The sequence below is a fragment of the Ursus arctos genome, unplaced genomic scaffold (assembly GCF_023065955.2).
Source record: "Ursus arctos isolate Adak ecotype North America unplaced genomic scaffold, UrsArc2.0 scaffold_10, whole genome shotgun sequence".
NCBI lineage: Eukaryota > Metazoa > Chordata > Mammalia > Carnivora > Ursidae > Ursus > Ursus arctos.
Window position 1 is genome coordinate 66,077,803 of NW_026622764.1, and position 19,967 is coordinate 66,097,769.

Here is a 19,967-nt window from a genome sequence, read left to right on the forward strand (position 1 = left end):
CCTGTGCCTGTTGGTTGTTCCAACAAAAGCTTGGCTTCCCTCTTGCTTTCACAGCCTCTCCCCACAGGCTGCCCCAGGAGGTTTGCATGACCTGGTTTCTGTGAATTCTAGGTCAGTTCCAAAGTTCATGAAGAGGATGAAAGTTCCTGATTACAAAGACAAGACCGTCTTTGGTGTTCCTCTCATAGTTCACGTCCAGAGAACGGGACAGCCCCTGCCTCAGAGTATTCAGCAAGCGCTCAGATATCTGCGTAGCAACTGCCTCGATCAGGTATGGTTGTAAATCCCAAACACGGCCCTGGATTTATGGGACGCCAGACAAAGTCAGATCTCTCCAGTGTCACCCAAGACACGCCTCACTAAAAATAAAAGGCACTGTGATCTTTGTATGGCACTATGTAATTGGCCCAGGCTACATCCCGGTCAAGCTGTTTGAGGGTGTTTCCTCACTAGCAACTTGAAGGACGTCCTGAGGGAAAATTCATGTTTTCTTTGGTTTGTTTGGTTGGTTTTTGTTTGTTTGTTTTTCTGAGTGAACATTCATGCTAATAGTTTGTGTGTTAATAGTGTGGACCTGTGCCGTCAAACTTGCATTCCCTAGAAACTGGGAGTTACGCTTTACACTGCATTTCCTTTTTAATTATTGCCCCACTGCCATCATTGATTTCATAGCATTCTTTCATCTCTGTTTTATTATTTTTCGAGAAAAGAATGAGGTTTTTATATCTCCTTTTATTAATTGTTTTTTTTAAACATTTTATTTATTTATTTGACAGAGAGAGAGAGACAGCCAGCGAGAGAGGGAACACAAGCAGGGGGAGTGGGAGAGGAAGAAGCAGGCTCCCAGCGGAAGAGCCTGACGTGGGGCTCGATCCCAGAACACCGGGATCACACCCTGAGCCGAAGGCAGACGCTTAACGACTGCACCACCCAGGCGCCCCTATTAATTGTTTTTTTTTTTTAAAGGTTTATTTATTTATTTGAGAGACAGAGAGAGAGAGTGAGAGCACAAGTGAGAGAGGCAGAGGCAGAAGGGGAGAGAATTTCAGGCAGACTCTGTGTTGAGCGGGGAGCCTGATGTGGGGCTCGATCTCACCACCCTGAGATCGCGAGCTGAGCCAAAACCAAGAATCCAACGCTTAACTGACTGTGCCACCCAGGCGCCTATTAATTCTTTTTTTTTTTTTTTTGAAGCGGCACCATGACCAGGAAAACTGAAACCAAAGATAAATTTATTTACATCTTTTTAAAATGTGCAAGTAAACCATGAAAGCAATACCAGCTAAACCAAATATCCCCTCATCTTGTACAGTTGATTAAGAACTCAAGACAAGCACAATTTTCAGAGATCATCTTCTGTCTCCACGCCTGTTTGGGGACCACTGTAATGGTGGCCCGTGACTGGACCCAGAGTGCCACCCATTCTGTAATTTACCAGGCCCAGCCTTCACGCCTCCAGATTAACACCCATTCTTGTCTTAGAGATTCTGCCCCCCAAAGAGCCATATTCCCACTTGATGAATTGCAACCTTGAGGAGTGGGGGTATTTTCAGGCCACTATTCTACAGTGGCTTTTATGCGTCATATTCTTTATACCATGTGAACAATTCTGCCCACCTAAAAGCAGTTGCACTTTTTATTGATTCCCCCTTGGCCTTGGGCTCAGTGAACAGGAATGAGCTGAGCCACATGAACTCACAGACCTTGACTGCTGATGCTTGTATCTACCACAGTACTGAGATCGCACTTAGAATCGGGATGGTCTCTTCACGAATCAGATGCCACTTTTCAGTGGAGCGGAATAGAGTAACTTCTTCATTTGACGCTACCTTCATTTGAACGGAATGTGTGATCCCCTTTTGCCTTCCCACTCCTGATTTAGAGAATATACAGGTATACAATTTCCCCCATTTCTTTAGATGCCATAGCGGAGGGCAGGAGTGGTTGCTGTTACTGTTGGTGGTGAGGACTATTTCGTTTTGAGAAATGGCCTCAGTAGCTTGCCTGTTATTTCTCAGAAAGAAGGGCAACAGACGACTTTTCTAAAGCTATATAGTCTTTAGCAGATGCCCCAACGTTGACTTGTGAATAACATCTAAATCGAGCAAACCCATGAATCTAGTTACTTAAGCATTTTTTTTTTAAATTTTAGAGCTTTTACCAAAATTGCACATTAATCAAAGGTAGATGATCTATGGATATCTTACTGAGAAACCTTGTTGGAGAGGGGGACTTAGGTGAATATATGGAAATGGCCACTCTGATCCCTTCCGCAACCATGCCCTTACACATAGGACTTTGGGGCCTCAATTGTACTTCTGTTGTTTTGTTAGCACAGCCCCAAGATTGTGTTTTGTGGACGGTAACCTTTTATTCAGACACATGTTTTCCCAAGCGTCTCGATTTCCCTAAGGGTATATAAGACTCGTCTCTCCTCTTGGTTAATTCTCTTAGTCTTTGGCTCTGCCTTTTACCAAGAACAAAAAATATTTTGTTCTACACATTATAATGTGTGGCCAGTGAATGCTTATCAGCAAAAACTCTATTAAGAGAAAACAGTGTTGGTTCAGAAATACTTAAAGGAAATGCAGTCCATCTATGCCATTAGCTCTGCAGTGATAATGTTTCTTGAGGACCCAGCATGTTTTAGGCATTGTCCTGTTTTACATTCACTTTCTCACTTAAGGCCATATCCATCTTGGGTGGCAGTTTCCCCCAGGTAGCAATGGTGGAGCCAACACTTGCTTGAAAAGCTACCTCCAGAGTCCAGGTTTTTAAACCTACCCTCTACTGCCACCTGTTAGAATTGCTTGTCCCAGTGGACTTGAGAAGATACCATCTCTAGCATTGAGGGACACTTGGAGAAATGGCCCTAAAACTCACTGATAGGAGCGCCTGGGTGGCTCAGTCGTTAAGCGTCTGCCTTCGGCTCAGGGCGTGATCCCGGCGTTCTGGGATCGAGCCCCACGTCAGGCTCTTCCGCTGGGAGCCTGCTTCTTCCTCTCCCACTCCCCCTGCTCGTGTTCCCTCTCTCGCTGGCTGCCTCTCTCTCTGTTGAATGAATAAATAAAATCTTTAAAAATAAATAAATAAATAAATAAAACTCACTGATAAATGCACTATCAGGATTTTGTTGATAATGTTGATTCTTACCTGAGGTGGTGTCCTTGGAACCCATGGACGAGTTTTTCTCTAGCCCCAACACCTGAAAGCATTGTGTTTCTTTTAGACAACTAGTCTGTTTCTTATATTAAGAACAACTGGATATGTTTTCCTCTCTATATTAGCTACTAGAAAGATTGGAGCCAAATGAGTGTTCTGCCTGTAGCAAATACCTGTAAAGTTTTGGTATGAATTTTGTACATCATTCCCAGTTTCAGCTACTCTTTTTATCTTTATTTTTCTTTTGCTCAAATTTTCTCATCTGTGATCTTTAATTGTATCTTATGCATTTTATAGATCATTACAAGTCACCTTGAATTCTTTCTTGAACAAAATTGGGTGGAAATAAATGAATTGTAATACCACTGTTCTACTTACCACACGGTGCTTAGTGTAGACTGGAAACCACCCCTACAGATTCCAAATAATGGGTAGCTCCAGTTAAGACCACTGTTACTGGGTCCAGTCTCCTGCCTGAAGCAAAGTCCTACAAATCGAGAGAAGGACAGTGGGCACCAAACTCTCCTCAGTCCTGGGTCGCTGGCTTATTCTCAGTCTCCACATCGAGCCTCTCACGGTTTTTTCAATCTGGAAGCATGCCTTACTGAAAAGACATGTGCTGGCAAAGCTTTGTAGGCAAATGACTTATTTCGAGGATATAAATACGGATTCCAAATGTAACCAAAATGAATAAGGCAACCCTCTCTTGTATCGGTCAAAAGTAAGAACTGTAAGATGTCCAAGGGACTTTCACCAGAGCCCATTACTCCCTTATGAAGCACTCCACACCTGCGGGGCTTTGCACCTCGTAAGTCACAGAGTGTGGGAAGCACACAGAGATCCCCCTCTGGTCCCTGTGAAGAAGGAAGGTGGTAATAAGAAGGGAACAAGGGAAAACGGGACAAACACAATGGAGAATTAAAACCAGGCTCGAAAGAAAGACTGTTCTAGAGCTTTACGAGTGAAGAAGAGCAAATAAAGGTGAATGAATCCGTAAGGAAAGAAGGGACAAGAGCAAAAGGGAAGGAACATGCATCACACGAGACTGTCCTTTCTTTGCCAGTAGCACCTCCTTGGAACTGAAAAGATTCAGGTCTGCACAGGATCTCGAGATCTCAGCCCCTGGGTGGTCGAAGACCCGAACGTCTCAGAACACCTTTCCTCCAAACCACGCTGACTGGCCTCTGTGCTGCCTCCCTCTACATGGCCTCCTTGACCCTCCATCCCGGACTCTCCTGTGGCTTCGCCCTGGATCTCAGGGGAGGAGGCTTCCTGCAATGAGCTGGACCCCTTTTCCTCATGCTAAGCCTTACCTCCAACATAAGCATTCATCGCTGACAGTTGAATGCAGCCCCACCAGGCCCTGAAACATGGCCAACGTTTCGCCTCCTACACTCCCAAGTGCAGAACAGTTTCTGTATGATGAAACACAGTGTTTCCATTCTCCCCCTCGCAGCTGGCCGTAGCTGAAACAAGGAAGTTTAGCCTTCAATTATGAACCATTTGTATTCAGACATAGCAGTGTGTGAGAGGAGCCTTGCTCTGTTGGCTGAGCTTTTATTTCTGCCCTAAATCAGTGGCGCACAGAGGCACAGGTGATGCTTGTCCTGACGAACACGACGTCACTGCAGGGAGAGGCCAAGCCTGCCAGGCTCAGAATCAGAACCCTCCGCACGCGGCACTTAGGAACCTGTCTTTTTCTGAATAAAACCAACCTTTCTTCATCAACTGAGCACATTTCTGAAGAAGAGGAAATGGGATGCCTGATAAACATCATTAAGTACCGAAAGGATTAGCATGAAAGGAGATTTAATATTATTTAGATGAAATTTGAATTCTGATGCAGCACTCGTGGGCCCAACGTCTCCTTCTAATAGAACAGTGAATTTTAGAAGCCCGATCATGCTGGGAAGAGACATCCTACTCAGTACAAGTGTCCCCTACCCTCTGACTATTCCTCACAGTCCTCTTGCCTTCCTCAGAAGAGAGCTGGGCTTTGCGGTGGAAGACAAAAAGAGAGGAAAGGAAAAACAAGACCGAGGGAACACTCGCCACTCACCCCTTTACCTGTAAAATGAGTGATGGCGTGCAAGATGCTTATAGAAAGAAGGCCGCAGTGCCGCCCTTTTTAGAGAGGGTGTCTGAGCCCTGCTTTAGAGGCCCATGAGCACAGGCCCTGCTAGGGAGTTTGCAGGGCCTCATGCAAAGTGAAAATGTGAGATTCTTTGTTCATAGATTTTTAAGAATTTTAAAACGGTGACAGCAGAGAATTAAACCAAGCACGGGGCCCCGTGTGACCCCCAGCAGTGACAGACACAGAGGCGAAGGAAAGACTTTTCACACCCCTTGGGTCTTCCTCATAATGAAGCTGAGGGATCTGGGGCAGCCTCCCACCCGTGGTGATGACAAGGCCGCCCTCAGAAGCGACAGTTTTAAAATGGTTTCTTCAGCTCTCTGTTTTTCACTTGGAAAAAAATGTTCGCCAGAAGTGCAGATTTCATCACTGCTTTGAAAACTCTTCTAAGAAGAAGTGATTATTGGCAATCACTCACGCCACCACCCATGGTTGTTCTGTGACTTCTCCCTGTTCTCGGGATCTCTGCACCATTGGAAGAATCTTCTGCTTACTGTGTCTGGGGAGTTTTCCACTGCGAGGAACAGAAGGCTGTCCCAGGATGGCTTCAACAGGAGGAAATTCATGAGCTCACGTGACAAGAGTAGGGGAAGTAGGGTGGTTCCGGCATTCTTTCTTTCATCAGCTCAGGGCCAATGTTGAAGACTGGGGTTTCTTTCCTTCTTTCCCTTCTGCCAGCCTTAGCTCCTATATCTGGAATCTGGTCTGAGTTCAGACCACCTTTTCTTTATTAGGTCCAGGAAAGAAATTTCCTTCTGTGCTTCCAACAAAAATCCACAGATCCCACAGATATTTCCCACGTCCCTGGAAGATAAGGGTGGGACGGGAAGGTTATTGTCAGAATTTGAGGCAGAACAAATAAATACCTGACAGCCCTCTGGACGTCCTGTGAGATCTAAGTCAGAACAAGCCGCTCAGAGCCCACAGCTGGAGAGCTCCAGACATGTCGAAAATAATTAAAATAACAATATTTGCTGAAACTAGAAAGAAGCTTGGAAACAGAATAATACAAAGCAAACACTGCTGGGATGTGTTTGCGCACGCACGCCAGCGTGCCCCAGAAATGAAGCCAGCAAGACACAGTGGATGTTCTGCAATTTACACACAAGCACTCGTCTGCTTTCTTCTTTTGATAGATTCCAATCAATACTTCTCTGCTGCTAAGAAAATCACAGGAATTCTCAAAGGGAATAACAGCGACTCACAGGAGGAAAAATGTTTGTGAGTCACACTTAGGAATTCGCCTTCCGGGCACTGGGATTCTGAGAACTCCCGTGTAGCACAGCCCTGGGGCACTGTCCTGGGCCTCCTTCCAGAACTGGAGTCGTCGAGAATGTAAACACATTGAGCGTGGATCTCACTTTAGTAATCATTCATTGGACATCTTGAATGTTTCCTTTGACAGTACATGCTTTCTTCTCGTGCACTTTGCTGAAGTTTGGAGTAGTTGCCAGACAATGATACATGTTCCCTAGATTCTTGAAGAGTCATCGAAGGACGGCAAAGTTGTGCATTTTCTAGACATTGCAAACTTTCAGAATAAAAAAGAAAGCAATTAACGTTTTAAGTGACAATATGCCTGAATACCCTGCTCTGTGGAATTAGAGCCGTAAGCCTTGGAATGCAGAAAAAGTGGTACCAGGAGTTCTGGTTTTATTGCCACAAAGAGTAGCAGTGTATAATTTCCCCCGCCATCCATTCAGCTGACATATACAAAACCCTGAGTATTCTCTAATTGCTTGGAGCTCTTCCCTTGCTGTCACTGTACTTGAAAGGAATTCAAACTGCTCTCCATTTATAGCAATAACCAAGAGAGCTCTCCTCAGACACCTGAACTTGGGTCAAGGCCGGCCTGGCACACAGAGCTGCCGCGGACACGGCCTGGCGCCTTTCCCCAGGCACAGGGAGGAGGTGTGGCTGACTGGTGTGCCACTGCTTACCTGTCTGACCACTCGGAATGTTCCTACCTTGCTTTTTGGAAGTGAGCCAACCTGTGAGCCCTTGAGGAATGAGAAAAGGAGAGACTGAGGGTTGAATGAAGGACCAAGTTGGACCAACTCGATGCCCTGCAGGCATTTAAAAATAGCAGACATGGAAATTCACTGTAAGCCAGGGGGCCCAGAGAAACTCCGCCCTTTCTTGGGTAGAGGCAAGTCCAGTGTGCAGAGCCTCCAGAGGGGCCTAGAGTGTGAGCTGCCCACTGACCCTTGCAGGAATCTCCATTCCCCTAGGGCTCCTCTACACGTTGCTCATTCCTACTAGGGGCATTACCTCCTGGGTGCCTTACTGCTTCATGTATTTGTCAAGCAGAAGAGGACTCTAAGCCCTAGGGATGAAAAAGGCATAAGACATGGGGTGCCTGGGTGGCTCAGTCGGTTAAGCGTCTGCCTTCGGCTTAGGTCATGATCCCAGAGTCCTGGGATTGAGCCCTGCATTGGGCTCTCTGCGCAGTGGGGAGCCTGCTTCTCCCTCTCCCTCTGCCTGCTGCTCTGCCTGCTTGTGTGTTCTCTCTCTCTCTGTCAAATAAACAAAATCTTAAAAAAAAAAAAAAAAAGCCATAAGACAATGTCTTGAAGGCTGAAAAAATGCCACCCAGGAACCCTCACTAGAGCCACAGCTCATGCACATAGTAACTAACCAGGCAGAGTAATGAGTGCCAAGCATCATACGAGAAACACACATAGGGAGTATTATGAGGATTCCAAAGGACAAGAAATAAGACTCTTAAATCTAAATGTGTGCTTTAGTATTATGTTCCAGGAGCATTTTCCCTAAACCTCTCCCCCAAAGGTGCACTGAATATGGTTGCTTAACTGGGACCCACCAAACCTTTCATTGACCAGACTTTCTCAAAACCCCCACTAAAGTGTAAACACCAGAGGGCAGGGAACTTTGTCTGGTCTGCTCGCTAATGACGCCCGGCAACTCTAAGTGTGTCTGAGTGGGGTTTAATCACTGCTTGTGGGAGAAATGAAGGACGTGATTGCATCTAGTCAAGAAGACTACAGGTTACAAAGCACAGCCTTACGTATGTTCCCATTTAGTCTCCACAACAGCCCTGTGAGATGGGCTATTACTCTTATCTTCATTTCATAGGAGAGGGAGTCAGCGTTCAACTACTGCCCAAAGTAACTAACCTAGTCGTTGACATTTGACTAGTTGGGATGCAGTCGCTGCTCATCCAGCCCCGACTCCATGCCTTCTCATCGCTCGCAAGGTGCTTGCCCTAGGAAGAGGACAGCTGGGGAGAAGGTGGCCTCGCTAACTTGTCCCTCTGACTCATTTCAGGTGGGTCTTTTCCGAAAATCGGGCGTGAAATCGCGAATCCATGCATTACGTCAGATGAACGAGAACTTCCCTGAGAATGTCAGCTACGAGGACCAATCTGCGTATGACGTGGCGGATATGGTAAAACAGTTCTTCCGGGACCTCCCGGAGCCCCTTTTCACCAACAAGCTCAGCGAGACCTTCCTCCACATCTATCAGTGTAAGTGCAAGGAATGCAGATCGTGTTCTCGCGGGCACCCCTCCGCTTAAAAAGCATTCTGTAGACTGAGGTCTAGTTACACAAGTAATACGTGAATCCATAAAGAAATGTACAAAAGTTACTACAAAAGTTACCATTCTCTGCTTCTTCCCAGAAGTAAACTTTGTTCACAGTTTGATATGGAAATCTCCAGGCCATTTGTTATGCGCTTGAAAATACCTTTTTGACATCAAAGTTTTCCTTCTCAGTAGGGTTTTGTGTAAGATCTAAAACTAACTCTCAGTGTACTTTTAATAACTTTAAAATGAGAAGGGGACACAATAGAATTTATTTTGTATATAAATGTTTTTTAAAACTTTAATTTAAAAAAGAATAAGCATTGCCTCGGGATATAGGAAATTCAAAGCTAAATGTGTTAAGATGACCAGAAGTAAAACACAAATGTATTTTAAGACAGTGTATTTTAATTGGTGAAAAGTACACAAACCAAATCAAGTTTACGCTTAATTCAGCTGATTTATATTTTCACTTGGAATTTTTTAAGTGATGTTGAATTGGAAATTCTTGGCAAAGCCCCTATAATTAAAATAACCATTGACTAAAATAATTTCTGATTAAAAAGCATATCCTTCCAAAGGTAGCTACAAAGGGAGTATTAAAAATGAACACATGACTCTTTTCTAGATGCAATAATGTTATGATTATAAATTATTTCAGTGGTCCAAGTCCTGATTCTTTAGAAAAAAATATTTGGCCTGTGGACTTTGAGTTTTCAGGAAAACATGCCTGAAACGGGGATCGACAACATGGACTTGATCCAATTTGAAGAAGATCCTTGCTGTAGGGAATTCTGTGCTGTATTTAAGGAGCCTACAATATTGCAAATCCAAAAAGGAGTATAATAAATACCACTTGTAAAAACAGGATAAAGTGATGACCCACTAAATAAATATTATTTTTTGTCAAAGTGAACAGGTTAAGTTAAATTAATGATATATGTCGCGTGAGCCCAAACAGAGAGTTCAGGACTTTGTTGCCATAAGAGGTCGAGCTGCATTTTCAAGTTAAACCTCCCTCATGGTTTGGAACTCTCATATATGATTCTTTACATTTAATCAGTCCGCAGGTTAGGGTTGACACTACTCTAAGGTTAAAGCCAGATTGTTTCTAGCAGATAAATCCTTTGGCTCTTTCTGAGATTTCACCAACAAGAAACCAGATCAAAGCAGCGTTTATTTTAGCTGAGCAAACATTTACTGAGTTCCGCCTACGCACAGGGCAGTGCTGAGCCCTGCAGATGATATCGACGGGTAAGACTTACTCCCTGCTGTTACGGATCTTACAACTGAGGGAGATGAGTCATGTCTGTATATAACTGCTATACAGCAAGACTGGAGAAATTCCATAATGATGTTACAAAGAAAACCCAAGGAGGTGGAGATGAGAACTAGGACTTGGTGGGGAACTGGCAGCTGAAGGTGGAGAAACGGAAGGAACACGTGTTGAGTGATTCACATAGCATGAGCATGGTCCAGGAAGTTCCAGGGTATTCTTCTGGCTTGTGTGAATGGTAACTGTATGACACAGTACCAGTGATACTAAAAAGTTAGACCAGGGCCATCCCAAGGAAAGGCATGGAATGTCAAGGCAAAGAGTTTATACTTGATTCATTAAGCACAGAGGAACCCTTGGGTGGTGTTGAGGGGGTTACCAGTTACAATGCTCTCAGCTGTAAAGAAAGAACCAGAAATCCAACAAATAGTTTAAACAATAAAAAAATTTTATAATCGCACATGACAAGAAATCTGGAATTAAGTAATTCCAGAGTCAGTTAATTTCACAGCTCGGTCATGCCAGGGCTGAAGTCAGCCTCTCTCGGTTATGCCCTTAAGGTCACAATACAATTACCACAACTTACAATGATCATGCCTTCCCAAAATCACACTCAAAGGCAAGAAGAGAGCGGGAGGGCTTCTCCTGGGACATATGTCTGTCTTTATCAAGGACATAAATTTACAGAAGCTCCTAGCATTTATCTTGGTCTGATAGGCTGGAAATGGTCTACGTGTTCTCCTTAAATCAATCACTGGAAAGAGGACTGGGATTACCACTTTGGGTTTAGGCCAACATGGTTATGCCCTGGGTCTGAGGGAAGGGAAGGGCCCATCTTCCCTGAGCATATTCCAGATTGCACAGGAGCAGAAAGTGTATTTTCTTATAGAAGAGAAGGAGGGAGTAGGCATTGAGTACGCAGACAAGTCTGTGTCTTCCACACGGGTAAATGTCCATCCATACTGCTCTCGTGACCCGTGAATCTGGAAGTGGTGAACAAGAGATACTGGACTGTGCAAGAACAGAGGGTTAGTGAGTGAGCTTACACATTAACTAAGGTGCTGGATTATCTGCAGTGACTTCCAGCAGTGAGACTGGAAATTCAGTGTTCCATGGGTAGACTCTGGAGTCAAAGAGGACTGTTCTTCCTCTCCTTCTCCAGAGCAGTTCTAATTTTAGCTGTGTTACTTCTTGGACTTTCATCAGATGATAATGACAATGGTTGAAACCCACCAGTCTCCAGGAGAGAGAAGGTTGGAGGGATCAGAGACTACTCTGTAGTCTTGAAGTTTGGTGATTGGGAGAATATCGAAAAGAAGAGGGGAAGGATTGCTGGTGTGAGGGCAGGAGAGGACAGGTGTTCAGAAGCAACTGGGTGTTGAGTTTGAGGTGCTGACAGCCATCTGCCTGGATGTCAGTATTAACACTTAGATATGCAGATCTAGAATAGTCTCCAGAGAGCCGAGTAAGAGGCAGGAACCACAGGAGTGTCAGGTATGACAAAGGTCCAGGAGGATAGGATCCAAAACGAATGCTAAATTTAGGGATTAATAATTGGCCTTCACAATCATTTTTAGTAGGAAATAATAGAAGATACTTTCTGATGGATAAAGGAATAAGTAAAGAGAAAGTTGAGACAACAGATAGCCATGACAGATGACTCTTAAAAATGTTGTTGTGGAGGAGAAGGTTGGCCATCTAAAGTTAAACAATGTACACGCTAGCCATCTTAGCTAAAGCAGCAAATTTAAAAGCAGTTCAATGGCTCAGCTGAATTTCTAACACTTCAGTGACAAGCTTGAAATCGTTAGTAGTATCTCCTGTTTCAGCACAAGCAAGAAAAAAGAACAAGGTTCTGCTGTAATTTGAACAAAATGGCTCTTTCTACTAAACCCAGGTCTATTTTGTGCCACACACTGAACGCGGTGGGAGTAGAAATGGGTCCTAGAACATTGAATGTAGTCAGGCTTTTCCAGAAATCTGGATTTGCTGGCTGACTGGGGCCAAGAGTGTGCCCAGTCCTGGGATGTACAGCGGTGGGGAGGGGCAGGACCCGGGCGGAAGGTCACTATGCAGCCCCTCTGGAAGCAGCAGGCTCCAAGTGTCTTTATCATGTATCCCTACGAGTAGGAAATACCCGAGCAGGTATACTTCTTTCTTTCTCATAATAGAAATATACTGTGATATACCGTGAATGTTATAAAACATAATCAGTATTTTTGAAGCATGAGAGGAAACATAAACACCATTGGAAGGCCTGATATTTTCTTCTCACAAGTCAGGCACATTCCCCCACCTCTTCAGCCTACCAGAGAGACCTGCTCTAGAACATGGTATTTTAAGAAAGACAGTGTCACCAAAATGAGCTCCGGACAGTGTCTTTTGGAGTGAGAGGAATAAGGGCAGTGAGTCAGACCTAAAAGATCAGTAATAAACCCAGCCAGGGGGCAGCAAAATGCAGTGCCTAGCACCCACCTGCCGTGATCTTCCCTATCAGTTCACAGCATTTGGGGCCGGTGCCCTTCCTTCTAAGTCGGCATGACCAGCACCCACCACCACCACCCAACAAGGACCACCCTGAAGGGGAATGGCCTGACAGGGCCAGAGTCTCTCCATAACCTTAGCAAGCCTGGTTCCTCTTCCCCAGGTACAACCTCAATTTCCATTCTCCCCAAGATTATGAAGTGCATGCCACCGGGTCACCACGTGAAGCCAAGAGCACACCTCCTCCGCACCGAGCCCTGGGTGACTTGTAGGAAAAAGAAAGATGTGTCCGGCTGACGCTCAAGGAGCTGACCCACTAGGAGTCATTCCAGAGGGCCACCCGGCTGGACCCCACCACTCATGGTTAATTGTGCCAAACCGGCATCAAGGTCTGGCTGCTCCACTAGGGGTGGGGAAAGGCGAGGCTGCCGTCCCCGAACACAGTGGTGTCCAAACACGCCCCCCAGAGCCGTGGGCATCCTGAGAGTCGCTTCCCAAGCTGTCTGGTGGGAGGGTGGGCGTTAGGGACAGTGACAGGCTGACAGTGCCCCAGCCTGTCGCCAATTTCAGCCAGAGCAGAAAACCAGTTTGAAAACAGCGGAGCAGGGGGATTGCTCAGGGACTGTGAAAGGCCAGGACGGGGGTGTTCCTTGCCAAATAGCATCTCGTGGTGAAGGCGGGGGGTTCGGAGTTGGACGGCTGGGGTTCCAGTCCCAGCTCTGCCTCTCACCAGCCGTGGGTCCTGAGCAATGACTGACTTCTTTGTGCCATTAGTGGCTGTCGCCATGGTTGTGGACGATGGTCATGTCTCTTAGTGTGTCTTCACACCGGGAAGGTGGAGCTCACTCACTGCCTCCCGGCTGGCTCTTCCTGCGGCTGTCCCTCTAATGACCTGGCACCCACTTTTCCATAGATGTCCCCAAGGAGCAGCGGCTGCAGGCGGTGCAGGCGGCCATCCTGCTGCTGGCCGACGAGAGCAGGGAGGTCTTGCAGACGCTGCTATGCTTTCTCAACGACGTGGTCAACCTGGTAGAAGAGAACCAGATGACATCCATGAATCTGGCTGTGTGCCTGGCCCCCTCCCTCTTCCATCTTAATTTACTGAAGAAGGAAAGCTCCCCCAGGTGGGTTTTTCTCATCAACGGCCATGATCCTAAACCAGGTATTTCCCATAGTTGATTAAACAAAACGAAACAAAACGTCTTGTGTTGTATTTCAACTTAAGGATTTGTCAGCATTTAGTTTATAATCAGAAAATGTTTCGAGGTGACCGAATTCACGTGCTAGGTATGAATCCAAGTAGTCTCGAAGGACGTCCATTGCGATCCAGAAAGCCCAAGGAGTTGTGTTGTGGTGTGTGTGTAGTGCAGAGGGGGAAGGAGGAAAAAGTACAAGAAGCCCTGTCTACACCCTTTAGTGACAAAGACGGGACTCACGGCTCTTGCTCCACAGCTGCAGTGATGTGGTTTCAAACTCGGGGGAAAGTAGGTGAATTTCTCCTGCAGCAGTCGTTCTGGCCCTTGTGTCTTTCCAAGCTTTTTCATCATGAACTGTCAGACTGGTAACCTGACTCAGAGTAGCTAGGCCGTGTGGTCAGAGTTTTGATTTGGAAATGAGAAAGTCTGGGATCTGGATCAGCATCCAGGCGTGAAGCGAAAACCAAAGGGATGGGCTCTGTGTTGCCAGAAGCTCTCGAGTCTGGGATCTGCTGACAACTCTGCCCTTCAATTACAGAGTCATACAGAAGAAATACGCCACCGGGAAGCCGGATCAAAAGGACCTCAGTGAGAACCTGGCGGCCGCGCAGGGGCTTGCCCACATGATCACAGAATGCGACAGATTGTTTGAGGTGAGCGGAAGGTTCCAGCGGCCTCCCCCTAGCTCTTGGAGCTAGATAAGAACGGTGGCTGCGTTTGCGGCTCACAGGTGTCTGTTCCTGATTCTATAACGACAACAGTACAGTCTGTCACTCGGGTCTTTGCCTCCAAGAAATGTGACGAGCTGACTGAATAATTGAGGCTCTGCCGGTTAGACACCCGGGTTACCGTGATGATGGTTTTCAAGAATACGGTCACATTACCTTCCGTTGCCGGGGTCAAGGCCGCCAGCCAACCCTGTTGCATTTGTCCACTCGGACTGGATGAGTTTCAACATCTGCGTGTGCGCGATATTGAGCAAACCCTGTCAACTAAGACTCCATGACGCTTCTGCGTTTAGCCGCAGATGTGTTCGAGAAGTAACTCAAGCAGACTTCTGGCATACTTTTTGGGGTAAAATTGGCATTTGTAAATGGGGAAAGTGTGCTAAGAAGGTAAAGCGATTTCTAAGTCATATTTGATGTTTCCCTCAAGTCTGTGTGCTTTAAGTTTCCTGAGCCCACATTTTGCCAAACTGGATAAAAATACGTTGAAGGTAAAATAAAAGGAAAATGGAAAGACTGAAAGGGAAGTCACTCGATGTTTGAATAATAACCGTAGTCTCAGAACCGTGTTTGTTCTTCCTGACTTTAGGAAACCCCCCCACCCCAGCCTTGCCGCTGATCTTGGGAAAACATCCCTTGCCCCACGGCACTAGGCCTATTGCCCATACTGTGGTTTTTGACGAAATTGCTTTGCTTTCTCTCACCAGGAGTCTCAGCATTTCTTTAGCTCAGTATGTTGCTCTTTTGTGCGTCTGTTGGTTCAGGTCCCGCACGAGTTGGTAGCCCAGTCCCACAACTCATACGTGGAGGCCGAGATCCATGCCCCAACTCTTGAAGACCTGGGGACCCCGCTGGAGGAGAGTGGGGCAACTTTCCGTACGTACCTGGAACACCTTGTGCAGGGCCTCCAGAAAGAAGCCAAGGAGAAGTTCAAAGGCTGGGTCACATGCTCCAGTACAGACAATACAGATCTTGCTTTCAAAAAGGTAATCTCAGGGGTTGGAAAAAATTACCCCCAAAGAGCCAAGAGGAATCCCCTGCGTAGCAAGCAGGGATTTGTTTTCCTTTAAAAATGCCCACTCCAGGGGCGCCTGGGTGGCTCAGTCAGTTAAGTGTCTGACTTTTGATTTGGGCTCGGGTCATGAGGTCAGGATCATGAGATCGAGCCCCATGTTGGGCTCTGTACTGGGTGTGGAGCCTGCTTAAGATTCTCTCTCTTCCTCTCCCTCTCCCTCCACTCCCCTCCCTACCAACCTCTAAAAATATATAAATAAATTAAATAAATAAATAAATTAAAATGGCCACCCTGTCCATGGGGCTTGGCACGCACACGAATAGGTCCCAGATCCACTCGAGAGACTGCCGAGCAGTCCCTGTTGCACATAATCTGAGTATAGACTGTGAAGCTAGGCTGCTGGATGCCCAACTTATCCCTGTCCCTTGGCTGTGTGACGTTGGGCAAGTCGCATGCCTCTCTGGGCCTGTTTTCTCATTTGTATAATGAACATCATCCTACCAGGTCAGAGGAAGGCTATTTACAAGTCAACTGGGTGAGAATCTTTCCTGGCACGCAGTACATACTGTATGGGTTGGTGGTTACTATTTGTCTTATCATTATTATTTTTCTTCTAAGCCTAAAGATGAACATCTTAAAATTTTAAACCTGAGGTGTGCAGAATCACTCTTCTAAATTACATCCTCAGGGATAGTTTCTGAAGGTCCCATGAAGAATGCTGGGTGTGGGTTGGGACTAGTTGACCTCTTCAGCCTTCGATGGTGTCTTTCCTAAGGTGGGAGACGGGCACCCGCTGAAGCTGTGGAAGGCCTCTGTGGAGGTGGAAGCGCCCCCCTCGGTGGTTTTGAACCGTGTGCTGAGAGAGCGCCACCTGTGGGATGAGGATTTTGTGCAGTGGAAGGTTGTGGAAACCCTGGACAAGCAAACAGAAATCTATCAGTACGTGTTGAACAGCATGGCCCCCCACCCTTCCCGAGACTTCGTGGTTCTCAGGTAAGCCTGACTCTAGGGTTTAAGGTATTTTTTTCCCAAAAGCAGATGAAGAGCTGCATATTTAAGCATTTCACGGAGTTCTACCACCGAAGTTCAGCCTCCACTGGGAACACTAAGACGGCGCACATTTCCCTCCGTGAAACCTTCGCCGTATTGATGCCCGACTTCCTGCTTCCTTCACCCAATTTACGGCTCTGCTGGGCTTTCTTATGGCCCCTTTCACTACGGAGGATACGGTTTATTAGGCTGTAAATATTGTTCATTTCCCCGGAACAGAGTCCCAAGCATAGCTGCTGTTTGTCCAGTTGCGCTTTCTGCCAAGTTATGCAAATCGAATCTGACTTGTCTCCTGATTTTGCCTTCCTCCCTGGGGAAGGCAAGTCTTGGGTTTGTGTAACTCTCAAGATGGAAATGTGCGTAACTTCAAAACCCATCTGTATAACTTTGAATTTTCACAACTCATTGCCGCGTAGGGAAAGCCGGGCACAACCCTGAAGGTCCCACTATGCAGAGACGGGCGGAAGTCCAGTAAGATTTCAGGGCCTGAGAAGGCCTGCGAGTGTTGTGTCTACTGGTGAAGCATTGCTTCTGATCGGTTTATGGGCTGACTTCTGGCCCCTGCCCTCTGAGTTTGGAAGGGGGTGCTCAGCCCGTGAGAGGTGTGCACGGTACAGCTGTGCGCATGAGCCGATGAGTCAGCGTTGAATCCAAAAGTACACGGACTGAAGACACTAAGAAAGCAAATAACACATAATTAAATCAATGTAGTCTTTTTTATTGATAACTGATGGCAAATACTGCCTCTTCCCATAGGTTAGTAGTGTCAAGGGAATCACTAGTGAAATTCCCAAATGTGTATTTCAAATAGTTTCTATATGAAAATCGTTTGGATGGCAAACTCCAGGTTACTTTTCACATGGGCCTTTGGAGTTGGTCCTTGGGACCCTGAATTTTAAGAGTCATTTTTCCCTAAATATATGTTTGTCTTAGCAACTTTGGGATCCTGGTGGAGAACTTGGTCAGTCTTAAGGGTGGCTTGTTACCACAGTTATGGGGACATTCATCACCTCGTGGAATTTAAACTTCACGTCTTCACTCTTGTAAGCAGCAAATCAAATAGTTCCTGTGGGATGGCAACCATGGGGATGGAGCCATGTCATAGCGTGCCTCTTCCCTCCCCCTAGAGCGGCTGAGGGCCAGAATCCACACATGGAACCTCCCTCCTTCATCCACCCGGCAGTCTCACTAGCCTATTTCTTAGTACAGGGCAGCATTCCAGCCCCAAGGGGAGGCTGTGGGGATACTGCAGTGAATACAACAGACCGCAGTCCTGCTCTCTCTCGGGATTTACGTTTTATCAGGGAGGGAGGGTCAATAAATAATAAGTAAGGGGATAATGTTACTCATCCTGGGGCCGTGGGGGGAGGATAAGTAAGACAGGGGGATGGTAAGGGGTTGAGTGTTAAATACAGTGGTTAGGGCAGACTCTCACAGCATTGATAGTTGACCCACAACTTGAAAAAGAAAGTGGGTGGGTCATGAGGCTCTGACGCAGAGGAACTCAACACTCGAGAAAATTAAGCATGCACCGGACTCGGTTCCTGCAACAGGGATGCCTGGGTGATGATACCAGGAGGTAGAAAGTGACAAGAACGGTGGGGAAGTCCCAGAGCTGAGACACTTCCTGTCTTCCGAGTGCCACCCATCTAGACGAGCATTCCCTTCAGGATTGCCCGTGTACTTCTCACGTTATCGCCTTCTCTAAATCCTCATGAGCTTCCGGTGATAGTTACCGAAGCTCTTTCCATTTCATCCCCACGAGTCTGTACAACTCCCCGACTTTATTGCTAATCACGTCGTCTTGCGTGAGGAGAATGGTCGTGCCCAGGGAGAAGCTGCTAGGCGTGTGTGTAGGGCTTGCCTCTTCCCACGTTCGAGGCGCACGTATGATAGTTTCTCTTTCTGGTGTGGTAGGACAGGACGGACAAAGTTACGGATGACATGGCCAAGCCCGGGGTAGGGTTTGTGAGGTAAATAACTGGGATTATGATAATGAAGCCTATGTCCCTGAGAGAAATGGTTGTTACACAGCTGCTCTCATGGTTCCTGACTTCCATCTACAACATTTTCCCAAGTGGTAGCCCTGTCTCTGCTCGCACAGCTCCTGTAACAGGGAACTCACTACTCTTCATAACACCTGTTCCGTTTTTGGAGAGTGCACTTTGTGAGTCAGGTCTTCTCTCTCCTGAGCGGACACATGCCGTCACATCTCTGCCTGCTGGGTCACATCAGCTGTGTTTTTCTCATTCCACTTGGGAGCCACTCAGGTATTTGAAAACAGCTAGCAGTCCACATGTGTCTAGTCTACTTCAGGCTAAGCACCACCGGCTCATTTTTTTCCTTTAGGACTGAGTTGAGCATCGCCTCCTCCAGGAAGCCTTCTCCTGGCTGCCACCCCTTCCCTTCCACAGGATTGCAGAGCACCGTGTGGAGAGCCACAGCACCGCACTTCCCCTGGTGCTGTGGAAGTCTCTTTGTATGCCCGTTTCTCTACCTTGGCTGTGTATCTCTGTGTCCGTGGTGACTTCTCGTGTGCCCAGTAGAAGTTTGCTGAATGAATGGACTGAGCAAGTCCTAAGTGTAAAACTGTAAGACGCACCCTTCAGGAATGGCCAGGAACCTCTGCAGCCTCGGTTTGGGGGTTCCAAAGGCAGATTGGAAAGCTGCAAGACCATCGCTGGCCTCTGGGTCAGGGGGCTGAGAGCCTTGCTTTGAACTGCACTGTGAAAGTTTTACACACCCTTATGGAAGCCATTAGTTTAAGTAAGTAGGACGGGGATTTGAGCAGGAAAATATAGGTAAAACCCTCAGTGCCGTGTCCAGGTTTTTCTTTCTCTCTTAGCCCTAGTTTAGATGTGCCGGTTGTTTTGCTACAGGACCTGGAGGACCGATTTGCCCAAAGGCATGTGTACCCTGGTGTCCCTCTCTGTGGAGCACGAGGAAGCCCAGCTCATGGGCGGCGTGCGGGCTGTGGTGATGGATTCTCAGTACTTGATAGAACCGTGCGGCTCCGGCAAATCGAGACTGACCCACATCTGCAGGGTAGACCTGAAGTAAGTGCGCACGTCCCCGGACAGCAGGCACGCTCGGGAGCCTCAGTTCGAGTGGCGGAGTCGCCAGGGCCCTGTTTGTTGTCCTGACTTCTTATTTCACTGTGCTTTGTTTTTTCAGTGCCACTAGCATGCTTTCCTGGCTGATTACGGATGCCTCCCCCTCTCTGCTTTCCTTTCCTCCTCTTTCCTAAAACTCTGACATTCTCCTGCACCCTCGGCTCTTCTTTCTTTTCAGCGCTGTTCCCACTTACGATGTGTACTTCTCACGCAGAGCAAACACACTCGTGCTGGCTTCTCAGCCACCGCGAGTCCCCTTCTCTTGCGCT

General features: G+C 46.8%; 1 protein-coding gene across 16 annotated transcripts in view; it reads left to right on the forward strand.

Moving 5' to 3' along the window:
- STARD13 (StAR related lipid transfer domain containing 13) overlaps nucleotides 1-19,967 on the forward strand; it is a 513,739-nt gene that overhangs the window by 490,863 nt on the left and 2,909 nt on the right. For 10 of the 16 annotated variants that reach the window (XM_044381756.3, XM_044381754.3, XM_057309255.1 and 7 more), the window contains 7 exons: nucleotides 55-271; nucleotides 8,585-8,783; nucleotides 13,513-13,723; nucleotides 14,334-14,448; nucleotides 15,285-15,506; nucleotides 16,311-16,528; nucleotides 19,465-19,641. In XM_044381756.3, the coding sequence (XP_044237691.1) occupies nucleotides 55-271; nucleotides 8,585-8,783; nucleotides 13,513-13,723; nucleotides 14,334-14,448; nucleotides 15,285-15,506; nucleotides 16,311-16,528; nucleotides 19,465-19,641 (1,359 nt within the window). The remainder of the gene's footprint in view (nucleotides 1-54; nucleotides 272-8,584; nucleotides 8,784-13,512; nucleotides 13,724-14,333; nucleotides 14,449-15,284; nucleotides 15,507-16,310; nucleotides 16,529-19,464; nucleotides 19,642-19,967) is intronic. The other 6 variants (XM_048215633.2, XM_048215632.2, XM_026493122.4 and 3 more) reach the window with 1 other exon arrangement.